Raw genomic sequence first — 24,723 nt, forward strand, 5'->3', positions numbered from 1 at the left:
GCATTGGACAGAAGGTTCTCCTGCACCACTGTGGATGCATAGAAAGGGGTTTACATTTTTGTCCTACAGCCAATAGTGGAGATGTAGTAACTGGCTTCCTTCACACTTGTGCATTCTCCATAATTAGCAGGCAACAATTCAAAATACATGGGTAGATTTATTTTGTTTCTATGATACCCAACTGTGTTTAAAAGAGACAACAGATAAAAAAAACAGAGTATCCCTTTTTATTATTTTATTTACTTTTTGTATACACAACCCTTTATCAACATGGATTTATCACTGCCCCTCCCCCTGGTGCCCCACCCTAAATCTCCATCATCACTTTGTGGAAAATTTTTTTTAATGCAACAAGGCTTTTAAGCAATCAAAGACTTGTCAACTCAAGCTTCCCTTCACAACACTAAAAAATAGGGGTGTGCCACAATGCAACACAGCTCTGTTGCCACCCAGTGGCTACTACTTCAGGTAGTTCTGCTAAGTATTGCAAATCTTTCCCCCATCTGGTAAGATTTACAATGCTAGTGCAGTTTGCCCCAGTTCTTCACTACCACCTTGGAAAGCTTCTCCAAGGATTTAACAATCTTCCCATCTTTCTTCTCCCTCCTCTGCAAAGGTTGCAGCGTTGTGCCATTGTTTAGAAATTGTTTCAAGATGCACCATTTCTCCTGCACTACCTATGCTAGTCTTTGCAAAAAGCCAAAGCTTCCTGTTCTCACCAATTGCATCCTATTGTTGTTCAGATAATATGCTGAAAATAAAATCCCATTTCATCTGACTAGGATATAAGATTATGCCAGCTCATGAAAGGGGAATGCCTACCACCCTTAACATTAGGAGGAAGGAGATAAAATGCTTACAAAGCCAAAATGAGTTTAGATAAGACAAGACTGTAGAAGTGCATCTGGAGTGGGTCAGTTTCAAATTAGTTACTGTAAACCATCCTATATTAAGGAGGGAAAGAGAAGCTTTCAGCACCATGCTTCCTTCCCATGGGAAAAAAAAACTTACTAGATGAAAATACAAATGTTTATTGCAACTACTAGAATTGATTGAAGCAAACTGCATGCCTACAATGGGAACAACATGACAGGGACGCAGCAGGAACGTTCTGTGTCAAGACATTCTGCGTTCATCAATCCAGAGTGGAATTTATCCACCACCCAAGTCTTATCCACTACCCAAGAGTGCAAGGGGTTGTTGCCAACACACAAGACAAGTTTAACAAAACACACGGGCACACACACCCTAATGAAACAAAAAAAGGTCAACAGAACTGTCTAGGAAAAGCAGCCAAGAGGTTGATGGGCAACTCAAGCATGGGAGTGAACTTTAAGTTGATTGCCTCCTATCTACATCCAGCATCTCTTTTCTGGAAAAATGACAAACCCCAACAATGCTGGGAAAAATATATTCTGTATTAAGGTTCGGTTTTCATGGCAGAGCAGTGGACTACAGCCAAGATCAAGGGTAGTCTTTTAAACAGTGTATAAAAAAAACAACTTTCAACTACAGACAACTTTCTAGTCATTGACATTATCACAGCCCATGTTGGACTTGCACAATAAGCAAGTCTTAGCAGAGGCGTAACTGACTGCTATGGTGTCTGGGGAAGTGACATCACTTCCAGGTTATTCTTGGAGGATGGAGCACGCGCACTGCGACCACTTCAAACACTCTATTCATTCTCTGGAGGCTCCCAGCCCCTACAGAAGGAATGGGGTGAGTGCAGTGGCCACAGCATATGCCTCCTACATAACTAGGGCAGAACCTGGAAGCAGTCACACCCCTGGGCAAAGCACCAAGAGCTGGTGCTCTTCAGGTTCCACTCTAGGTTACAGACTGGTAGGTTGTTAACAGACCTAATCAGGCTGCAAAACAGGGAGAGGTGGTGGGCCAGAATCACTGATAAGCTACAACAGGTTATTTCGGTGCTTCATGTAATATACCTTGTTGATGTTTTGCTTCCAAACTAAAAGGGGCAGCATTTAGACTTCTCTCTAGATAAACAGCACTAGAAAAAGGTGTGGCTAGGAATGTGTGCTGATAATGCTAGCTAGTGCTGCAACCAAGGGTTTAGAATTATGTGAGGCAAGGGTCAAACCCTTGACCAAGGGTTTAGAATTATGTGAGGCAGAGCCCTAGACTACGAAACTTTTGTCCTTAAGTATAAGCACCATTCTAATACAAGTTGGCAACATAAAACTGTTTAATAATAATCATGCTCAAAAGAATTTTTTGGCTAAGTCCTTGGTCATGCGAACATACTAGGTCACTAAAAAATACACGCTATGTTCGCAAAGGTGTTGTGCCACCACAAGTTCTCAGACAACAGTCAAGAGCTCATGCTAATTATGCCCTAAGTAAATCTTTTGACATGTCATCGTTGCTGTTCTATGTTCCCCACAAAATACTAAATACATTCCATGCTTTGGTGATACTCAAGCCACCAAGGATCACAGAAGTTAAAAGATGTCCAGTTAAGTGAGAACACTGGATGCAGGGTCAAAGAGAGCTGCAGTTGCCACCACCCCATGTCAGTTTTGCCTCTAAATATATTTCAAAGACTGAATCTCAGACACAGTGTGTGCTAGAAGGTCATCAAGCTATTTAGCAGTTAATGAAACCTTCTCAAGAAAAGTTTGCTTGCTCTTAATGGCATTAGTCCATCAAAGCTATACAGAAACAGAAAGCTAACAATGCAACGTAAGTGAGCAAAAGGTTAGGAAGCCACGGGAGGAATGAATGACTGCAGCAAGTCAAAGCTATGAAAGCAGCCACTACTCCTCCACGAAGAAATCCTTCCCTTTCAAACAACAAAAATACCAAACAGGCTCCCCACTGTTCATCAAAAGGGCATGAAGATCGACTTTGCAATATGAGCACTTTCTTCATTTAGGCTGAGGGACTGTTCCTAAGGATGGTTTGCCAAGAGGCTGCTCCCATTTTATGCCCCTTCCAAAGATTTCAGTTCTGGAAAAAAAATCCTCACTAGACAGCAACTAAAACAGATCTTTAAAAAAATAACCCAACACAATAAATAAGGAATTTGTTATCACAACTTAAAAACGAAGACATGTTCAAAGTGCAATTTTTCCCCCCCGCCAGCCTAGCCCCATTCTTACTGCCTCTCCTACACAGGACTGTTGCAGCCAGAGCAATTATGCACAAGGATGGAACCCCACTTCAACAGTGAGCACCAGAGTGCCAGTATCCCTAATTTTTCCTTACAGATGCAGAGGGGAAGGATGGGAGAACGGGAGAACTATAAGCTGTCTTACAGCTCATCTGCTGAGGAGTCCTAAAGTGCCAAACTATACTCCCAAGCCCAAGAAGGAAAAAGAGTCAGAAAAGGGCCAAAATTCAATAATGCATAGAACAGTATTATATAGCTGGAGAAGTAAAGGTAGGTTCTGAGACTGAGATACTGGTCCAGAGGAGAACACACCATCAAACTTGCAGTACGGTCAAGAAGCAGGAAGTTTGCTTACTTTGGGAAGGCAAGGAGAGGGATAGGCTCTGGCTGCTTCCCTTCTCTGCATTGCAAGAATTCCTTTGCTTTGTAAGTCTCTGTGTAAAGGCAACATTCCTCTCCAAGGGACTGTGAAAGAATGTGCAGGGATCCACTCTGGAAGGGGGGTGAGGCAGGGCAGAGGGGGAGCAGGCCCTTTAGTTATTTGACTAGTAATTTTAATTTGTTTAGCTTCTCTATGTTGAATAAGTTTTTTTTCATTTATTCTTTAAATACAAGTTCAAGTTGTCCCAACACCCATCTGCTCCTTTCCCACTAAGGTCCTGTAGAATCAGAATCTTCAATTAGAACTTCAGTGGTGGCTCCAAGGATCTCTGTGTTCATGACCAACCCTTCCGCAGTCTCACTACTACCACTGCCAAAGATCTTTCCATCTGCCATCAGATTGACCCGGTCACCCCCACTGCAATATGCCTTAGGCATCCCATCAGGGTTCAGCAGCAGACATTCTCCAGGAGTGGTGTTTCCAAGGGGATCTGGAAGAAGGGGAAGACCCTGGCCATCAGTAGGTGGGACAATGGACTCTGGACTGGTGCCCAGGATGTCAGTGCTGGTGATGAGGGCGCCTGCATTAGCTGCCAGTGCTTCAGCAATAAGCACCTCTGGGTGGCTCTTGGCCTTATGTGCTACAATGCTGTCCTTTTTCTCAAATTTCTTTCCACAAATATTGCATGAGAACTGGTAAAAGGTGTCTGCATCATGTTTTTTCATATGCCAGTTCAACGATGCCTTCTGCCGGCAGGTGAATCCACAGATCTCGCATCTGGAGAAAAATTCAGCAGGGCAGAGAGAGAAAAGTGGTAGTGATCAGGACATTTGTGATTTACAGAAGAAATACAACCAGAATACAGAGAAGCCGTCAAAGAATACAACTCAGTTTGCCTCACCCCACATGACAATACAGCAGCATGACGTGACACTACTCACTGTAATGGCTTTTCGCCTGTGTGGATCATTCGGTGAACTGCCAGGTTGTGGGAACTCTTGAAAGCACGGGCACAATATTCACAGATATAATCCCTTTGATCTGTAAAGCAACAGATTGTATTTTAGATCAAAACTTGCTTGTAAATCACATCCATGTTCGTACATTTGAACACTGCCTTGTGATCCCTACTCCAGTACTACTGAAAATATCAAATATCTTTCCAATAACAGCAAGGTAGCTTTTCAAAGATAGCTGATAAATATTTTTCAACTACATACACAAATCAATAGAGAAGTAGGCAATGTGAACCCTCCCACACTCACTCCCAAGCCATTCCTGCAAAAAGCATGTATTGTTGTATTTATATAGAAGCTCCCCAACTTACAAAAACCACTTTGAGCCCCAACTTCTAGTTTGAAGCTAATGTTTACGGAAGCTGCTCAGGAGCATTCCAAGTGTCTCTGCAGTGAAGCTGACAACATTCAGAGTGAATAGGAAAACACTAACAGGGACCCAAGTGTGAATGGCTGCTTCCCACGGTCAAACTAATAGCACTGACAGCCTCCCCAAGTGAAACTGACAACTACAGCAACAGAGACAGGCATCACAGTACTTATGAATAGATCCCTGGAACCTTGCATGTTTATAGATAGGGGAATTTCTGTAATCTGCCTTTCTTCCATCAGTTGGGAGGCAGTCACGGAGGCCTCCTCAAGGTTAGGCAATGTTTGTTCCTTTACCTCAGAGTTGCATTGCCCTTATGGGTGCTGGAAAGTGGGTTAGGATTGCGCCCAAAATCTTATTCCTCCCCACCCTTTTCTCACTTTAAGACAATAATGCGGAGGCAAAAAGCAAAAGATTTTTTTCTTTTAATTCTTTCTGGAGTGAGAAAAGAGTTGGCTACAAGGACATTCTGCTACAGAGGACACTTGCTAAGGGAGGGGGGACTGGGGAAGGGGCAGGAAGCAGCAGACATGGGAAGGCATGCAGTGAACCGAGTTGAGCAGAAGAATTGATGCAGACTGAGTAAAGACACTTCAAAATGCCTGGTACTATGTGGCAGCAACAATAGAATCTGGTCTGGCAAACTGCTAGAATCAGTCGTCCAAAACAAAACCCAAGGAAAATACCATGACTAGAGATTGCAAACCAATCAATCCTTTGCACCAGAATGAAATTCTTGGTCACCATGGTGACTGGTTTTATGGACTGCTGATACCAATAATTGAGGCCTAGTCTTGTCATTGTATGTCATCCAGGAGACTGGAACAGGAAATTTTAGGGAAACGGTGAACTAATGGGCAATATGACCCAAGCACACAAACTGTACTATTATATTCTTAGAGGCTTTATTCCATTTTGCTCAAATGTAGGGCAATTGCTACAATATAAATCAATTCAATTCACTATGCTTCTTCATATTTGGATTAAAGAGTCTTGTGTCCAAGAAAACTCTCATTCATTTTTTGTACACACACACACACTCTCTCTCTCTCTCTCTCTCACACACACACACACCCTACCCGAGTGGAGATTTTGGTCCTCAGCCCATATTACCTGTATGATGTTTGGCGTGCCGCAGAAGTTGCTTCTGGAGCCGGAATAGTCGTCCACAAGAAGGATGAGGACATACATATTTCTTTTTCAGTAAATGCTGATATTTGATGTGATGCTGAAAACAAGAAGAGCTTAAAAGATTTACTGGTAATAATAAACCTATTAAATAAAATGACAGAAGTCAAACCTAGCTTATAGAAAATGCTAGTAAATCTTATGCTTCCATACAAAGGGAATAGGATACTTACAATTTACTACCAGCTTCAGATAAAAGCAAAATTCATTATGCAGGCCTTGGACTGAAGAATGACTGGGACTTAGTGACAAGATAGAGACACAGGGGTCTACTGAAATTTCTCAATTTTTACAATTTTCATGGATGCTAGCTTATATCAACTACCAATAATTTCAAGTAGACTCAAACAAATCTTTCACCAATTAGCAATGCCTTTTTGGAACTATTCAGAGGGGCTAATGCACGCAACAATGTTTCAATGCTTTGAAAAAAACCAACAAAGCAGGTTTGCAAGGAAATAATTTAGAGCAGAAAAATTGCAGAGGAGAGACAGGGTGATTTAACCCTTTATCCTGGGCCCTAAGAAAGTTTAGCAGTTTGGAACAGGTTCAATTCACTTGCTCCCTCCCTGTTTTAAATTCCCTTTTCTAAGAGGTGCTGAGGCACCACTACATGTCCCAGCTCATGGTATACTGTAAGCCCCAGAGCAGGAACTGGTCTTCAAAAGATGTCTTGTAAAACTACACTGCCAAACTATGGCAGCATCAACTATAGAAGAATACAGTCATTATGAGGCAACGACTATCCTTCAAAAGGGAACCAGAAGAGGGAGGAAGGAAGGGAAGCAAAGACATCATTACAACCTGCTCCTGTTGCATTTTATGAACACTGCAAGTTGCTTTGAGGACTCCGGCCACAAAGGTAGATACAAGCCAAACAAACCCTTTGGACTTATCCGTTATCTGCAGAAATAGTGTCTTTATGTTATACAAGAAGGAAAGTTTCCTCATGCATTTTGTGAGAAAAAAATCAAGTGAATACAAAGAAACCTGTACTACGACATCAGCAATGTAACACTCTCCAAAGCGATAGCAATTATTCTCACCTGTAGATAGCGAGGATGTGCAAGAACTGTGCCACAACCTTCCATCTCACAGCGTACATATTGTATTGGGGGCTTCTTCCTAAGAGGAAAAAAACAAAGAAGAGAAATCAGTAGGAGAGAAGGTAGGTAACTGACTAACAGAACAAATGTAGTACCACATTTTTCTTATGGTTACATTGGCAAGGACTAGTTTTATTCATAAGAGATGGACATTATAAGAAGCTGCCTTTGTCTGCTAGTATCTATTGCTAGTACTTTTAAGATCAGTTATTTAAATTGTCTGCCAGCCCCAGAAGCAGCTCTTTGGAATATTAAGTATCTGAAATTTAGAAATATATTGAAGGTATTTTGTTATCACCTTTGAAAGGAATGGTTCACAGTTTATTAAAATTTATAGGCCATCTTTCTGCCCCGTTTAAAGTGGTGACTGCAATGTTTTGTTTGAAGTTTCTGATTTTTGTCCTTTCAGGTGTTTTAAGCTTGACACTTAGACACTACACAGACTTCTTGATTAACATTCTATATGGATTCTAGTGGAAAACAAAAAGGAGTCCATATCTTTATAGAATCTTAATTCTGATGAACTTAAATCACAAATGCCAATGCAATATAGAGAATGATAGCCCAAAGAAGGGAAGCAAATTAGGTCTATCATAATCACTCCTACAAATAATCCATCTATTTGGATTATCAAGGACAGAAAACAGTAAATCAAGGACAGAAAACTCAATTAGATCTCTTTTGAAAGAGGGAATGTGAATGTACACACACCCTGACTATCTTAACACTATCTGAAGAGCGCAACAGCAAAGAACTACAGAGAACTACACACACACACACAGATGCAACCCTGTTATCTGAAAATCTCCTTCCATTTCCTATATGCAAACCTAAGAGGATGGGATCTGTCTAAACAATAACTTGGCATAATCAGAGTTCAGTTAACTGGGTTTATACTTTATTAAGACTGGGGGGAAAGAAAGGAACTCACCTCCTTTTGGGAAGTCGTGGGCTCTTGTCATCTTTTCTCCTTCTTCCTCTCCTTGGACAAGAGATACAAGAGGATAGCTCAATTGTAACTTTGCAAACAGGAACTATATTCTAGGTGGTGAGTTGCTTAAGAAAAAGACCACCACTTCAGTATACAGAAGCCTCAACAGAGGTACAACTCATTCCTGCACAATGTGATTGAGGTCAGTAAATGCTCTTCCCTTACTCAGACCCATACATAACTCACTTCAACACATCAGAATCCTGCAAATAGACCACAGGACTTTTAGAGACCAACTAGTAGCACAAATTATTTTCCTGGCAAGAATATATTTTCATTGCAGGATGTTTCACAGAATGAGAAGTGTTGACTTCGCTAGCTTGCTGAGTCATTTTTTGTATTTGCTACCAATTCTTTTCTGTCCTGGTCTTACAGTTCATGCAGAGAAAAGAGGAGTATTTGCCCTTGTACCAACTGGTCATTTGTACAAGGCACAAGTAGTACCTTGCTGCTTCTGCTTCATACTGCAAAAGCCTGAGGGGAACAGAGAAAAGTACCATTTCCTTCATGGAAAATATAGGAGAAAAGGATGGGTAGTTTCCACACAAAAAAATCCAGCATGCAGGATAGAAATCACTCTTCATTTTCTCCCCCAAATTCTCCACATGAGGAAGGCGGGATGCTTGCCATCCCCCAAATGGACCTTGTGTTGGAAGCACAGGAGTGCTTGCAGAGCAAGGGATGGGGAAGGGAACCCTTCACTGACAAGCATGCAAGTGAGTTTATGTAAAAAGAGAGGCAGCCCTAGCAACAGCTGTTGCGAAAGTGCTGCAAGGTACTTTGCTGCTTGCGAGCAATGAGCAGAGCTGGCAGAGGCCAACGGGACACAGAAGAGAAGCATGCATTGGCAATTGTCCCTGCCAAGTGGTGAGGAGGCATTTCAAGGAGTGGTTCAGGCTGGGAAGGGGGATGAGGACGGCAGCAGAGGCTGACATGGAGCATGACATGGCTCTCTTCAGTTCTACGCCAGCTATTTAGCTAGTGCAGCTTCAAGTTGACCCATTGGGGCCACCAGCATACTGAATCCCATGCTTTGTTGATAAATGAAACAGAATACAAATTCCAGATTTTGAAGAATTATAAAAACATGATACTCCCACATCATTTCCCCACCCCTCACAGTTATAATTCCTTACAACCGTGTTTCTCAACCAGTGGTATGTGTACCACCAGTGATACTTGAGGTGGTGTCTGGTGGTACTTGCAGGACCCCTGGACACCTGCCACCCAGCAGTGAGACCAGGAATGTGACACAACAAAGAGCGGTAGGATGCTCAAATTGGTGGACAGAGCTCCAAAGCATGCTTTTCCACACTCCAAGAAGCACTCCCTTCCACCCTGAGCCTCTTACTGGTGCTCGTTGTGTCAAATCTGGTCTCCCAACTCAGAAGTAACTAGCGATGATGTCATTGCCAATTACTTCTGGTGGTATTCTGAATAGGTGAAGCAAGTGAAATGGTATGTGGAGGAAAAACACTGTAAGGTAAACACTGCCTTACAAGATTGTTTCAGGGGAAGAATGCAGAAAAATTAGGTTTCTTCAAAATCTGGAATTTGTATTCTGTTTCGTTCATCGACACAGCACAGGATCTAGTATCGCAATAACTTCTAGACTGCAACTTTCAGGGTCTCTAGGTAAACTAAGATTTGAAAAAAAAATTATCAGGGGGGAAACAAAGTTACACAGAATCAAGAAGCCAGAAAGAAAAATGGGCTGGGCCCACCTTCTTAGAAAATGTGGCATATACAGCTCAAAACCTGGTTATTTACTTCCAGTGGTCCACATACTAATGTGCACATCATATATTTTCCAAAACAATAAACAGAAACAATAATTACCTTTGCTAAGTGTAATGCTATGGGAAAGAAGCTTGATGCTACTAAGCTCCTACAATGTTAGGCATTCATAAGCAAGACTAAGAAAAATTACTTTCTACTACATTTATTCCATTACAGATATGAATAGGAGACTGACTGCCCAATCCCATCCACACTTTCCTGGGAGTAAGCCCCACTGACTCTAATGGGACTTACTTCTGAGTAGACATGCATAGGATTGGGCTGTCAGCTAGGTCTCTCAGGAAGCATTTAATTGCAAACTTCAAAAAGCTGGTTATATTGCAACAAGAATTCTACTCCCACATTCAATCGAAGAAATCAGCACTGCTGTTAGCTTTATCTGGAGTCTTGTCCATACAGAGGAGAAAAGGGATATTCATAAAGAATCTTACTCACTTTCTGGGGGGTTCCTCATCTTCTCGAAACTCACTTTCTTCTTTGACTTCCACTTCTACTTTAATCTCTTTCTGTTTCTCTCTTTCTTCTTTTCCCTTCCCCGGTTTTTTCCTTTGCTTTGGAGCTTCCCTACAGATACACACATGCACTCACTTAAGAAAACCTTTACCCTCCTAATGAGTTCTGTAGCTCAATTGCATCTGGCAGCTTTTAGATCAGGGGTGTAAAACTCGTTTTATACAGAGGGCCCAAGTTAGCATTCAGGGCACCTGCTAAGGGCCAGATGTGATGTCATTAAACAGAAAGTGACATCATTAAGCTGCTGATGGCCAGAAATCAGCACTTTGTTCTCACAAAAAACTCATTAACTGCAAATGACAATACCAAATCTTGAACGTATTTCAGGATATGGGGTGCCCAATTTTCATGTAGGCTGCTTTTCAGCAGTAGCACCTCATCACTACTCAGCAGCTAAGAGCCTGAGGGCCGGATAAAAAGCATCCAGGGTCCACATCCGGCCCCCAGGCCTTATGTTTGACACCCCTGTTTTAGATGAGTCTTCAACAAGATTTTAAAGAAGATTTCAGCCCTTCATGGCCCCCATCCCTGTTAATAAAATTTGGAATTCCTCCTGTTCAGTAAGCAGTTGCTCATTTTAATGAAAACTTAAAAGAAAAAAAGTTAAGTTTGTGTTCCAACTGCTCCTGTTAAGCTGCCAACTGATCAAACTGAGATCATACAATTCCTCTGCCTGAAAAATTGTCTACCTGTCTAAGTGGGGCTTATAGGTTTCGTCTCTTGGATCATCTTTGAAGGGAATTTCTTCCTCACTGATGAGCACTTCTTCATCACTGTTGACAGGTGGGGAAAAAAGAAAGCAAAGTGTTGGTCATGGAGCTGCTTATTCATGCATGAAACATTTTTTTCAAACAGAGAAGATCAGTATAAACATCATACACTTCTGAATCCTATGATATTATTCTGTGTATATACTAGATAATATTTTAATTGTGCATGTCCATCTATATATCTGAAACCTTTATTATTGTTTAATTTGTAAACCACCTTGAGTGCCCTTAGCAAGATAGAAAAGCAGGGTATAAATTCTATAAATAAACAGCAGTATGGAAAAGTTAGATTTGCTATGAAGGACAAAGCAACCACTTCTAGAATGTGTGATTGAGATAGCATGCTACCTGTTCACTTAGCAGGAAACTATATCAGTAGCAGTTTAAGGACTCTAATTATAGGAGTGCAATACATTAATCCCTACGTAATATAATTAGAAACAACATGGTCTAAAAATCTATTTTACCTCTTACAACCTTTTAGATGGCTTATCTTTTGATAAACATTGCACTTTACAATATACACAGAAAAGATTTCTCTCTAGCTTGTCCCCTCACCTGCTCAAGAAATTCCTTTATATAACCAAGATGACAATTACAGCACCAGTTCAAGCCCAAACCTCTAGTCCTTGCTAGTGTTATTTTATTTAATACATTTCTATCCTACCTTTCAAAAACCTCTCAGAGTAGCTAACAAGATAAAATATAATACAGACAAAAAATTCACAACATCACTATGTAGCAGCTAAAACATTAGTACCTAAGATGCAATTTTTAGGAAAAGAAGGTCTCTAAACAGAAAAGTCCAATTTCTTTTTAAAGACAAGTGAGGAGGCCATTCAGAAATGGAAGTTCTATAACTGTGGGGAGGATTTAGAATAATCCCAAGTTTCCCTCACGGACAAATTGCAGCAACTACTTCAAATATACCAGAGTGCAGCTTTAGCTTGCCATATATACCAGGAAGATTTCTTACAATTTTGCTGGTTCTAATGGACTCATTTCTGACATTAAAAAGTGACCATCACCACAACTTTTATATGACCACACTATGGATCCTGAGAAGCTCATGGAAGGGAACTACCCTACCTTCTCTTCCTCACTACAACTCCCTGCACCCTTCTGCCCCAGTCACTCCCAAGGGTCAGAGAAGCAAACAGCATCAGAAGCTGCAAGACAGGGAAGACAGACCTTTCTGTTGACAAAGTGACCACAGTCACATTTTGGGGTAATAACACTACAGTCTTAGATCTTGACAAGAAAAATTGCTAAATTTGAAAGAGTTTAAGGATCTTTTTATAATGAAGTCAAGGACCTTTTGTACAGAAGATTTAGCTCCTGAATCATTCACTGCCCCAACTGAAGCATTATCTTAGCCAACATTTGTTATATTTGTATTCTTCATTTCCTCCAGGTAAAGGTACCTTGGAATGACATTTTAGATTCCCAGCCATCCTCTTTGAGCCAGGGTTTCCCACGTTCATATCAGTCCTCTAATAACACACCAAGGAAAAAAAAAACTACTCCAATTAAAGCTTCTTACCTGATTCCAGTTGGAGATGGATGGTCTTCAGTGACCTCTACAGAAGTAAAACAAAAATAAAGATACTTAGATACTCAGTGAAGTCCAGACAGCAAACAAGTTTTCAACAGTTCCTGCCACAGCACAGTGTTACATGAAAACATTGTAACATACTGAATCTCCACAGTATGCTAACATAAAGAAGTGCTATTTCCAGTTTTACACAACAGAAAGACAGACTGGTTTGCCTGAGGCACACAGGTAAATAACCCAACTGAATGGATCTTATGCCATTTTAATACACAGTTTGCATTTAAACCATTATGTTATATATGTACCCCATCTCTGTTGTATAGGACTAAAGTAAACCACCTTTCTCTGTCAAAGTCAACTAAATAATGATGCTCAAGGTACATGATTCATGACTTGGAAATCACCACCTCATTAATGAAAGTGTACAATTGATGTACTAAATTCCAGTGTTTTCTTTTAACAGCAACTCAAAACACATACCAAATTCTAGATGATCTGTATTTGGTTCTGACTTGCAGATGAGCTGCAGAGACCCAGTCTTGGATCTAGAGCTCCGTGAATTCTCTGCATCACACTGGCGAACAGATGCTCGGTTGCTACGCCAGCCGCGACTTGGTCGGGCTGTACTGACTGGAGTTGCAGTGGCAATAATACTGGAGACTTCTTCCTCTTCCGTCTCTTCTTTAGGATCTGTAATGCCAAACATTTTTCATTGCTTACGCAGAACAAGAACACTGAGAACTTGCTTATCTGTGAATTCTCCTTCTACTTGTTCATCTGACTGATATGCAGACATTCCTCCATCCACTCAAATTCTTTCAAAGAAAGGTTTGGCTAGGAACACCTCTGACTTCTGCCCGGAGGTCAGTCACTGATATCATAGCCATGAAAACCTTCAGACCCAAACCAAACCATCTCTTGAACTAAGGGAAGCTCACAGGTAAGGAAGTTCTCTATTTGATCACCCTCCAGCAGTGCAGATTTACAGCTGAAGAATGGAAAGTACCTTTCTGCCAAAGGCCACCTCAGCAGAAAGAGACACATTGGCCTTATAGTGCTAGGTGAAAATATGCATGGGGGACCAAGTACCAAGACTCTGCAAGACAAGATGCGGCCACAAGTAGTAAAGTTTTGACAGTAAGGAAGAACAGAAATATTTGAATGATTCGCGTGGTGTCTCATCAACATACTCAGGTGGGGTGTTATGGACCACCAAGGAGAAAGGTTACCAGTAACCCTGAGAAAATAACAGATATGGAGTGGAAACACAGTAAGAACCTGTGAGAAATAAAATGAAGTCTTGAGCGGCCACTTGTCTACAAAAGGTGTTAGGTTTAATGCCCAAGTCAAAACCATTCTGAAGAACTACAGGAGATGCAGATGCAACCATAGATGAACACACTCTAATCTAGTATCACAGCACAAAACATATCCAGGACCCCTGATAATTGCTCCCTGCTAACTGAGGAAAGACACACCTTTTAAATGGCATCCTCTTAAATTTAGCAGGAGAAAAAGCAACTGTCTGTCTTCACCCCAGAATGGTGTCTTCTCCAGGGGCTGTTGCAGGTGTCTCTCTTGACTGTTGTTTTTAGATTGTGAGCCCTTTGGAGACAGGGAACCATTTATTTTACTATGTAAACTGCTTTGTGAACTATTTTTGTTTAAAAGTGGTATTCTTATATAAATATATTTATATAGCTATAAATATTATCTATTAATACTTATATACCACTTTTCAAAAAAAGTTCACAAAGCAGTTTACATAGTAAAATAAATGATCCCTTGTCCCCAAAGGGTTCACGATCTAAAAAATTTACAATTTCAATGACACATACATTCTACACATATACATACATGATATAGATATTTACATTATCTAAATAATAATAATAAACCCCAATGATGAAGTCCCTTCTAGTGGTAAGGAGGATGTCTGCACCCCAGTCCTGCCTTTTTAGCTATAGATGTTAGAGCAGTATGGTATACAGTAACAGACTCAGCATGAGCACAGATGACTCGTGGAACGCAGAAGATGACTCAATGGGGACTGGATGAGGAGTTGTGTTCCCTCTTAGGGATCCATGCCAGTGCACAGACTGTTTTCACAGCTGCTTGGCATTGTGATGCTGCCTCCAGATGTTCTGTGATGATGTTATCACCGAACACCTCGGTTGCCAAGCTCCATGCTGTGCAGAGCTCAGCTGAGAGGTGCATGACTTTGCTCCTTAGCAGGAACAGTGGTAAGGAGTTTGAAAATGTTTGCAAACTGCAGATGCAAGACCATCTGGTAGCAACAAGTATCATACTGGCTAAACTAACTGAATCTTGATCAGTACTCACATGACTACAGAAAATATGTAGAGTAGCCCCCTTGACAACAGATGTGGAAAAAGACTGATGACCTATGCATGGGTGTTTCAGGAAGTCTTGAATCTCTGCACTGAGGTCCCAGATAAGAATCTGGAATGTTGGCTCCATTCCCAAGGGTTGAGGTTCTCTCATTACTGTGCACTTCTAGGTATCTGTACTCCTAGCTCTGACCAAGTGCAGAGAAATCAATCCTGAAATTTCTGCCAGAATGCCAAGGTGCACCATCAATCTCCTACACTCAAGGTCAGTGCAGCAAGACCCCAGATTGGATCAAAGATTTGTACATGTCCCCATCTGGGTCACAGAGGTCCCCCAGGATCAAATTCATTTGGATTTTACTCACCCTCAGGGAGAATCACTATATCATTTACTCAATCCTTTCCATTTACTCAGAGTGACCAGAAAGATTATAGGACTTGAACAGTTTCTGGCAGTACTGCTGCCATCTTCAGTAAGACCACCAGCTTTGGCAAGAACAAACATGACAGCTAGTGACTCAGGGTCCAATCCTATTCAACTTTCCAGCTCCAGTGTACCCACAATGCAGCCCTATGGTAAGGCAACACATGTTTCCATACCTTGAGGAGCTCCAGTGACTGCCTCTCCACCACAGGATGCAGCGCATACCCCACTGGCACAACTGCACCAGAACTGGAAAATTGGAAAGGACTGCACCCATAATCCACGGCCAGAGTCAGCTCCTAGAGACCACTGTGGAACAGGTAGTCAATGACAATGGAAGATATTTCATATGGCTCACTGTTGCTTATGTAGCCAACTCAAATGACTCCTCTCTGTGAAGACCTTTCAAGTACACTAAAAATATTCTTGAGACCATGGTATTGCCACAGTTCTTCTTAATGAGACTTTCTTCTGTTGGTTTGATCCCCAGATATGGTGACTCCATAGTAGTGGTGGTGAAATACTGATAAGCAATACTTTCGTTTCATCAACAGTATGGGTCTGTGAACGAACTGTACTCCAAGTTGAAGAAGTCAATTTCATCAAGCAAATTGCTGGACCAAGTGACCTGATCTTGGCACAGTCAAAGGAAGGATGCCTGAATATGAACCCCTTTCCAAGGTTTAGGATCACAAGGAAGAAACACTCAGGGTACTTCATAGTGGCACGGTGGCTCTAAATGGAACAAGTGCAAGCTCCATAAACAGTGCTTCCTACACTGAAGAAAATAAGTTCTAGAGTCTTCACTTCTTTTCAAAGACACCAAATAGATTAAAGAGAGCTGTAGTGAAAACTGGGTACAAAATGAATCCAAGCTTGACACAATGACCTCTTACCATCATTACTATGCAGGTGGTGCTTACAAAAGGGTGCAGCACGCAGCACAATGGCAGTAAATTGTGAATTGCAGAAGCTCATAATCCCCCCACTGCACCCCACTAAAACGAAACAAAATATAGAGTATTTTCCCCCTCACACTTATTCCTACTTTGAAACTTGTTATGCTTCAATCTTTTAAAGACATCACTGAATTCATCCCAAACTCTTGAATGTATACTTGTTTAAAACAAGTATATAAAACTGAAAAACAGCATAACATCTGTCTCTGCATGCTTTCATTCACCCTCCTTCAGTCTTTCCTATTTGTTCATCAATTTAAACAGCCTTACCAAGTAACTGTATGACATCAGAGTGGGGTGGAATTGTCTCCAGCAAGGGTGCTCAAAACCTGGCCTGGAGACCATTTGCTGCACTCGGGCTCACTGGAGACTTGATGGAGCCCATGCAGATCTGACACAACTGCTCTCAGTGCAAAGACTGACTGTTTGACCTCTCACATGAGCTGCAGGCCAAGGGTTCTCTCTGCTGCTTGTTGTTTCACATTTGGGAAGCAGCAGCGGTAATGAAGGAAAGGCCAGGCTTGCTTTGTGCAAGGCCTTTTATAGGCCTTGAGCTATTGTGAGACCTTCATTAATTCATATAAGTTCCAACTCTATTATACTTATGTAAATTTATTCAAATTTTAAATGTAAATTAATTCTCTTTTTCCCAGTCCCCAACGCAGTGTCAGAGAGATGACGTGGCCCTCCTGCCAAAAAGTTTGGACACCCCTGGTCAATAGCAGCATTTTCCAAACTGTGGGTCGGAACCCACTAAGTGGGTTTTGAGTCAATATAGGAGGGCCACATAGCTTAGGCACCACTGAAAATACAGAGCTAAAAATAGAGCTGCTGGGCAGGGCAGGCTCCCAGTGGAAGACAGGTATGGTGTTTTGCCCTGAAGAGATGAGAAGATGGGACAATGGAAAGGGAGGGGTGACGACTGTGTGATTAGAGAAGGATCCAAGTCCACATTCTGCTTTGACTTTTAGTTTAGTTAAAACTAAACTGATATCACTTCCAGCCATGACGTCACTTCCAGATTAATGATATCGCTGTTGGTGGGTCCCAACAGACTGTCATTCTAAAAAGTGGGTCCCAGTTTGAGAGACCACTTGTCTATACTGTCTTGACCACTCCACCCTACTATCTTACATATATACTCTCTTGTTCTGCCCAAGCTGTCAAGAAGGCTTTTTTTAAAAAGAAAAAAGAAAAAGAGAAGTGAATTAGTAAAGTGTACTGGCAGCAGCAGACAATGAGGGCTCAGGTGAGAGACAGGAAAGATGAGGGGCAGACTGGCTCGCCTGAGAAAGAAGCAGAATCCCATCTATCAAGGCAATATGTTCACAGGATGGCATCACCAGCCTGCCTCATGAGCAGGCCAGCCCTGCAGAAAGCAGTTTTGAAGACTACATATATAATGTGCCATTTTATTAATGATCAAGTTTGCCAACCATGCTAATTGGGTTAAGATGACTTTTTAAAGTAATGGACTTTTTAATTAAGCAAGTGGAAAGCAACGGCCTCTGTTTACAGTAATACCTTCCATAACTCACTTCCTTCACCATTTCGCTACAGTACTCTTTGTCCTGTGACTGACAGCTATTCCAGCCACTGGGAAGCACAGACACAACCAGTGCCAGTTTCCTGCTTCATAGACATAAGAGAGTTATGTCTCAAGAGTTATGTCAAATTACATGAAGTTTTAAATAGACAAATAGTTACACAGTCAAATGACACTCACTACCTGACAAAACTGGAATTGATTTAAGACAAACAGAAGGAAGCATTTTGCAAAATGTTGGATTACATTATAGAACTCATTGTTTAAAATATTATACAGACCAACATGGCTTTCTAAAAGATTTGACACGGTCACAGAAGATGATTTCACCAGTTACAATTACACCATTAGAACTAAAAGTGACTCCATGCCCAGAAGCAGTACTTTTCTGTCTGCCAAAGGCTGAAGACAAATGACAGCCATTGTCATCATGCCTGTGACCTTCTCATTGGGTCATGAGCTATCTGTAGAGTGTGGGACTAAAAAACATTTTATATGGCCTAGCGAAGCAATTCTTTTGTTATTAGGGGCATTCAAATCTTACCTTTCACAGCCGTTTTATCCACATACCTAAAATAAAGAACATACATGTAGTAAATTTTCTGTTGCAAGACTCATTCTAAACATGATAATTGCTTCAGCAAAATATAATTTTTTTGAAAAGGCACACCATAGGACACACAGTTCTAATCACAAAGGTTGATACTTAGGTGTGCCTTAAAAAAAAGTGTAAGCACCCTAGATGTCAATAGTATGTTTCCATTTTTCACATACAGACAAAAATGCAGGCTGCTAGTCAACCTGTCTCAGTGGAGAAACCAGGATTGTGGCAATCAGGGCCTTGATACTCCATTCCATGAAACTGGGATCTCCCAAAAGCTACAATACTATACAGACTTACCTGACAGCAAGCCCCCCTTTAACTCAGTGGGGCTAGTTTCTGAACAGACACGCATAGGACTGCATACTAAGCTTTAACTGATAACACAAATCCAATGAACATGCAAATTGGTTGTGTTCCACAAACTTGCCAGCATCCTACGTGACTTCTAGGCTTAGCCCACTTTCAGGCTGAAATACACGTAGGATGAGCAATACAGCAACATAAGGGAAATGGTTCATCTCCTTCACTCTCCTTGTAGCTTAAGTGACAACCCTGCCAGGTTATGCAGCAAACTAACATCTGGATCCAAGTGGCAATCCTATGGATCGTACTCAGAAGCCAGCCTCACTCAAGTTTTAGGAGTGACTTCTAAGTGTGGTGTGGTGATGTGGTGTGATCTGCAGACACAGAACCTGCAGATATGGGGTCTGCCTGTGGTGCAGGCCAAGGAAATGCATGTGGAAGGAAAACAACACTGGAGAGGCTGGTCAGAACCCCACAGGCGGCGAGGCCTGGCAAGGGGCAGCAAAGCAGCAGATAAACCTCTATCGAGGCCAGGAAGTGCTGCACCTGAACGCCAGTCAAACAGCGGACCAGGCACATCACCGCCTTCACGAGCATCCGCCTGTCGAACGTGGGAATAGAGACGGTGCCACTTCGGGGGAAGGTCTTACGAGCCCAGCCCCGCCCCGGCCCGAGCGAGCAGAAAGGAAAAGACTCACGCGCCGCGCGGGGTCCCCTTCTTGCAGGCGGTGCCAGGCGGCTGTTCAGCCTCGGCGGCGGGCGGCGGCTCCTCGCGCTCCTGGCTCCGCCGGGCGCCGGGGCTGTTGCGGTGCCGGCGCGGGTATTCGGCCTTCCGCCGGCGGGAGGCGGCGACCGCGGCAGCTGCTGCGGCCCGGCCCCGCTCGCGGCCCCCCCGGAGAACGCGGCTGCCGCCAGACTCCTCCCCTCGCTCGGCGGCGGCTGCGAGAGGAGGCGGGGGACGCCGGCGGCCGCTGGGAGGCGGAGTCCGCTCCTCCTCCCTGGCCGGCTGCTCCTGCGGCGGCGGCTGCGGCTCTTCCTCCTGGGTCTCCGGCTGCTCGGACGCCCCCGGCATCAGAGCAGCGGGCGGGGGAGACCCAGCGGCGGCTCTCCTCCAGCGCCTGACAGCAGCGCTGCGCTCACCCCGCCTCTGCGCGGCAGATTCCCTCCTCCCGTCGCGTGGGTCCAGCGCCAATGAGCGACGGGTTCGCAGTTCAAGCCGGACGCAAGATCCCCCCGCTCTGGCCAATCGGAGGCGAAGCTGCAGGACGCGCCCCGCCCACCCGTCTCCTCAGCGGGCCAATCGGAGCGGCAGGCCGGGCCGGCCAATCAAAAGGCCGGATCGGTCGAGAGCGCGCACGGGCGCGCGCTGACTGAGTCCTGGCCGTGGCGCGCGCCTCGTGGAACTGGACCGTTTAACAGTCACGCCTCGCGAGCCAAGTTGAGGGGGTCTCGCGCCGTCCCGCGTTCCAACGGTCCGTCACCAGTTTGGAAACGGCGCTCCGCAACGACAGCTGTTGGTCCTCTCGCCCCCCGGACTCGCCTCAGTGTGGGCCGCTCTGGTGTCCGCGAGCCTCCGCTTCCAAAAGTGAACAGACCGAGAGCCGGAGCCTTCCGAGGACGGCCTCTTCGTGCCCTCACGTCGCCCGCGCTAGTTGGAGTCCCACGCGTGGGGAGGCAGTCACGTAAAAGAAACCCACGCCAAACAAAAACACGGTCGCTTCTCCTTTAAGAAAAAAAGCGCCGTCGTGCAGCGGGTGAAAGTCGGTGACAAAATGGCGTCCGAGGTGGGGAGGCAGGACTTGTGGAGGACGCACGCACTTCCGCTCTCGTGGTCGAGGGTGCGCGTGCGCCGCTCTTGTGGCATTATGGGGGGTGTAGTTTTTTAAACATTCCCTGCCATGGGCAAAAGGCAGCAAAGGGAATGGAGCTTTGAAGGTTTCCTGAAAAGTGTTCCACTTCCACTCTTGCAGTGGTTCTCAAACCTTTTAGCACTGGGACCACTTTGTACAATGACAGTCTGTCAAGACCCACTGGAAGTGATGTCATGGTTAGAAGTGACATCATCAATTTAGGCTTCAAACCTAAGCCACAATCAGCCAAAGGTCCTGTTACACAGCACACACGAAAATATTTCTTTACTCGGTGTGTGGTTGGTCTGTGGAACTCCTTGCCACAGCATGTGGTGATGGCATCTGGCCTAAATGCCTTTAAAAGTGGATTAGACAAGTTTCTGGAGGAAAAATCCATTACTCAAGTTTCTGGAGGAAAAATCCATTATGGTTACAAGCCATGATGCTTATGTGCAGCCTCCTGATTTTAGAAATGGGCCATGTCAGAATGCCAGATGCAAGGGAGGGCACCAGGATGCAGGTCTCTTGCTGTCTTGTGTGCTTCCTGAGGCATCTGGTGGGCCACTGTGAGATACAGGAAGCTGGACTAGATGGGTCTATGGTCTGATCCAGCAGGGCTGTTCTTATGTTATTTTGCATAGCTCTGAATTCAAACATTCCAACTTGGAAGTCAAAACAGAACATGGACTTTCCATTGTCCCATCTTCCCATCTATTCAGGGCAAAACACCATACCTCGCTCCCACTGGGAGCCCTCCCTGCCCAGCAGCTCTGTACCCTCTATTTTTAGCTCTGTTTTTTCAGTGGCAGCTAAGCAATGTGACCCTCTTAAATTGGCTCACAACCCACTTAGTAGGTTCCACCCCACAGTTTGAGAAACGCTGCTATAGACCTGGGGTCTCCAAACTTTTTGGCCAGAGGGCCGCATCAAATACCTGGCACAGTGTTGGGGGCCGGAAAAAAATTTAAATTGGCTCACAACCCACTTAGTAGGTTCCACCCCACAGTTTGAGAAATGCTGCTATAGACCATTCCATTCCACTGATGTCCTACAGATACTTGGTAAAGCTTTTTAAATTGATGAGCAAGTAGGATAGACTCCTGAAGGAGGGTGAATGAAAGCATGAAGAAACAGAGATGCTATGCTGTTTCTCAGTTTTAAACAAAAGTCAAAGCAGAACACAGTCTTGGATCCTTCTCCAACCACACAGACCTTCCCCCTTTCCAGAGTCCCATCTTCCCAGCTTTTCAGGGCAAAGCACCAGGCTTCTCTTCCACCAGGAGCCCACGCAGCTCAGCAGCTCTGTACTCTGTATATTCAACTCTGTATTTTCAATGGCAGCTGAGCTGAGCTGAGTAGGACTGTTCTTCATCTAGTTCATCCAGTGGTGCTGTTCTTATGTTCTTATGTAGGTGATATGTGATATGTGAAATTAGCTTACGGCCCACCTAGTGGGTCCCAACCCGCAGTTTGAGAAATGCAGTACTATTGTATTCTGTAGACTCCTCCCTGTGTGGATAAGAGAGCAAATGAATGTATAAATTCAAATAAAGAAGACATGGTTTGAAGCTCATTGCGGATGGCCTTGTTATGAAACAATCATTTTGGACACAAAAATACTCAGAAAATGCTACAGATGGATTTTTTTTCCTGTTAGGGCTTCTAAAATGTTTCATGATAAGTGGAGACGGGGAGATGTAGTGATGGGAGAACAATGTCTGCTGAATTTCTTCCTGATGCCTGGGTTTAAAGTTGCAGGGGTTATGACTTAACATAATTATTTTTGTTACAGTTCTTTAAAAGCATGGCAACAAAACATTGTAACCTGTAAAAAGCAGAAAAGCACTGTAACATAACTTTTCTCTCCCAAGAAAGAAACTATATATGGTAAACAAATATTGGGGTAGTGGAGGATACAAGTCCTTGGAACTGGAAACAGTGTAAAAATGGAATGGGCTATTGAAACATACCCCTGGGGGCTGGGGATAAGAATAGGCCCTCAGTTTGGCTGTACTTGTCATAAGAGGCGACTAAACAGCCACCGGGTAGATGGGACTCGTCAGCCTGGGAAGGCAGCTCATCTGAGAGAAGGAAAACTCTGATCCCAAACCTCCACTGCCTTGTGGCTACATCCAGTTATGGAAAAGGCTTCAGGAGTCAACCTCGAGGCAAAATCTGGAGCCGGAGTCCCTAAGGCAGTTGATGGCTGAACACAGTCACGTTCTGGCAACTCCTGTGACACCACTGGAACCAACCATATTGGCCTCTGTCTTTCCATTGGACCATTTCAGAGACGTGGAGAGGGGGGATTTGCTGCATGGGTAACAGCCTATCCTCCATACCTACTTTACCCAGGCTTCGCGCACTGGAGAGGACACTGTTCCAGAACCACCATTCAGAGCGTGACACCATAGTCTTCCGAGACTGAAGGATGCCAACAAATTGAAACATGCAAAACAAAGCATTGAAGAACAATATTTTAGACCTGAAACTTTTCAAAAGTGTGCTTTTACTGACTCCTTCCAGGTCCAAACCATCTGGAACACGGAGAACAGACATTTTCTAACTCAATATCATGCAAAACATAGTGGCATATTTTAGAGATGCATGAAAATCTCATGGTAAGTATGTTGAAAATGATGCCCATATAGAATTGAAATTGGTTTAACTCCATTTCTCAGCCTAAACCTATTTTTAATTTTAAGATTATATTGTAATTGTTCAGAGTGATGGATTGAGCCATGAAGTCTCATAGGAAACTATGCCCCTGTGCCTGTTCCAGTAAAAACAGCTTTGAATGACTGATCTTCAGGCGCCAAACAAAGCAAGACTCTCATACAGCACATTACCTGGGAGTGATGAAATGAAACCTGAATGACCCAAAACTACACATTCTGAAACCCAATCCAAGGAATAAACAGTTTTCAGGAAAAGGGACAGGATCCCCAACTCATTGGACTAATTTGTGTGATATAATGAACAAAAAACATCAATTCTACCTGCTGATACCTGTTCTGGGCTATAAACTGTTTTGCAGGAAAAAAAGGTTGAAATGCCAATTCTAAGATATTGAGATCCAGGAATGGGTAAGTCCAGCATAGCTTGACTCATTGAGTCATGAGTCGACTCAACTTGAAAATGAGTCCTAATGGGTGGACTTTCTGCATCGCCCAGAACATTTTTGCAACTCAAAAAGACTCAAGTCATGAGTCTTTCCCTTTAAAAAGCCAGCCACAGCTCTGCAGAAAAAAAATGGACCTGCTGCAGGGGAGTGTGTGTGTGTCAGTTCTCCTCCCCTGATGTCCCATCCCATCTGTAAACAAGGCAGGAAGGAGTGGGACAGACTGCATGAGAGCAGGGACAGAAGAGGAAGGAAGATCACTCACAGCAGCTGAGAAGCTTACCAATATGATACGATCCTTTGCAGTTCTACTCAGAAGTAGTCCCATTTGGTTATTCAATGAGGCTTCCTCCTCCCAAGTAACAACTGAGCACATAGGAGCCATGAGTTTGGAAAGTGTGATCCAAATGATCCCCCCGCCCCCCCGGCTTCCCCACCTCCTTTCTTCCCTTCCCCTCCTACCAGCCAATTCCAAGGCAAGAACCCCTTTGGGGTCCTTCTTCTGCCCTACCTCATCTAAAGAAAAATGTCAGACCACCCATCCTTGATCCAATGATCATCAGTTCCTTCAGAGATGGACAAGAGAGTCCGCTATCACCTTCCATCTTGCTCAATGCAAAACCAAAACATTACCCCTTTCCTGCCTCCTGCCTGGAACTTCCCTGCTGCTCAGCCTGTCTGAATTATGGCTCCACAAGGTCTTTCATGCCACAAAGAAATAAGCAAGTACATCCAGTC

At 43.5% G+C, this 24,723-nt stretch overlaps 1 protein-coding gene across 1 annotated transcript; it reads right to left on the reverse strand.

Moving 5' to 3' along the window:
* Nucleotides 1–237: 237 nt before the first annotated feature.
* On the reverse strand, nucleotides 238–20,734 carry ZFP91 (ZFP91 zinc finger protein, atypical E3 ubiquitin ligase). Its single transcript, XM_066611356.1, has 11 exons — nucleotides 19,713–20,734; nucleotides 18,652–18,677; nucleotides 13,308–13,517; nucleotides 12,816–12,852; nucleotides 11,192–11,275; nucleotides 10,425–10,553; nucleotides 8,130–8,180; nucleotides 7,139–7,217; nucleotides 6,018–6,132; nucleotides 4,460–4,559; nucleotides 238–4,295 (listed from the first exon to the last, which is right to left on the reverse strand). Exons 1-11 carry the CDS (start codon nucleotides 20,084–20,086, stop codon nucleotides 3,788–3,790), a joined length of 1,713 nt encoding a protein of 570 aa, XP_066467453.1. The 5' UTR covers nucleotides 20,087–20,734; the 3' UTR covers nucleotides 238–3,787.
* Nucleotides 20,735–24,723: the final 3,989 nt, after the last annotated feature.

Source organism: Tiliqua scincoides, chromosome 1 (assembly GCF_035046505.1).
Source record: "Tiliqua scincoides isolate rTilSci1 chromosome 1, rTilSci1.hap2, whole genome shotgun sequence".
Lineage (NCBI taxonomy): Eukaryota > Metazoa > Chordata > Lepidosauria > Squamata > Scincidae > Tiliqua > Tiliqua scincoides.

What these genes read in the sequence shown, in the direction of transcription:
- ZFP91 (XM_066611356.1), bottom strand. Translation starts at nt 20,086, where the DNA reads ATGCCGGGGGCGTCCGAGCAGCCGGAGACCCAGGAGGAAGAGCCGCAG. An exon ending in TACAGATCATCTAGAATTTG is followed by an intron (nt 12,853 to 13,307) that starts GTATGTGTTTTG and finishes TTACTTCTGTAG; the next exon opens with AGGTCACTGAAGACCATCCA. An exon ending in GATGAGGAACCCCCCAGAAA is followed by an intron (nt 8,181 to 10,424) that starts GTGAGTAAGATT and finishes CTCTTGTCCAAG; the next exon opens with GAGAGGAAGAAGGAGAAAAG.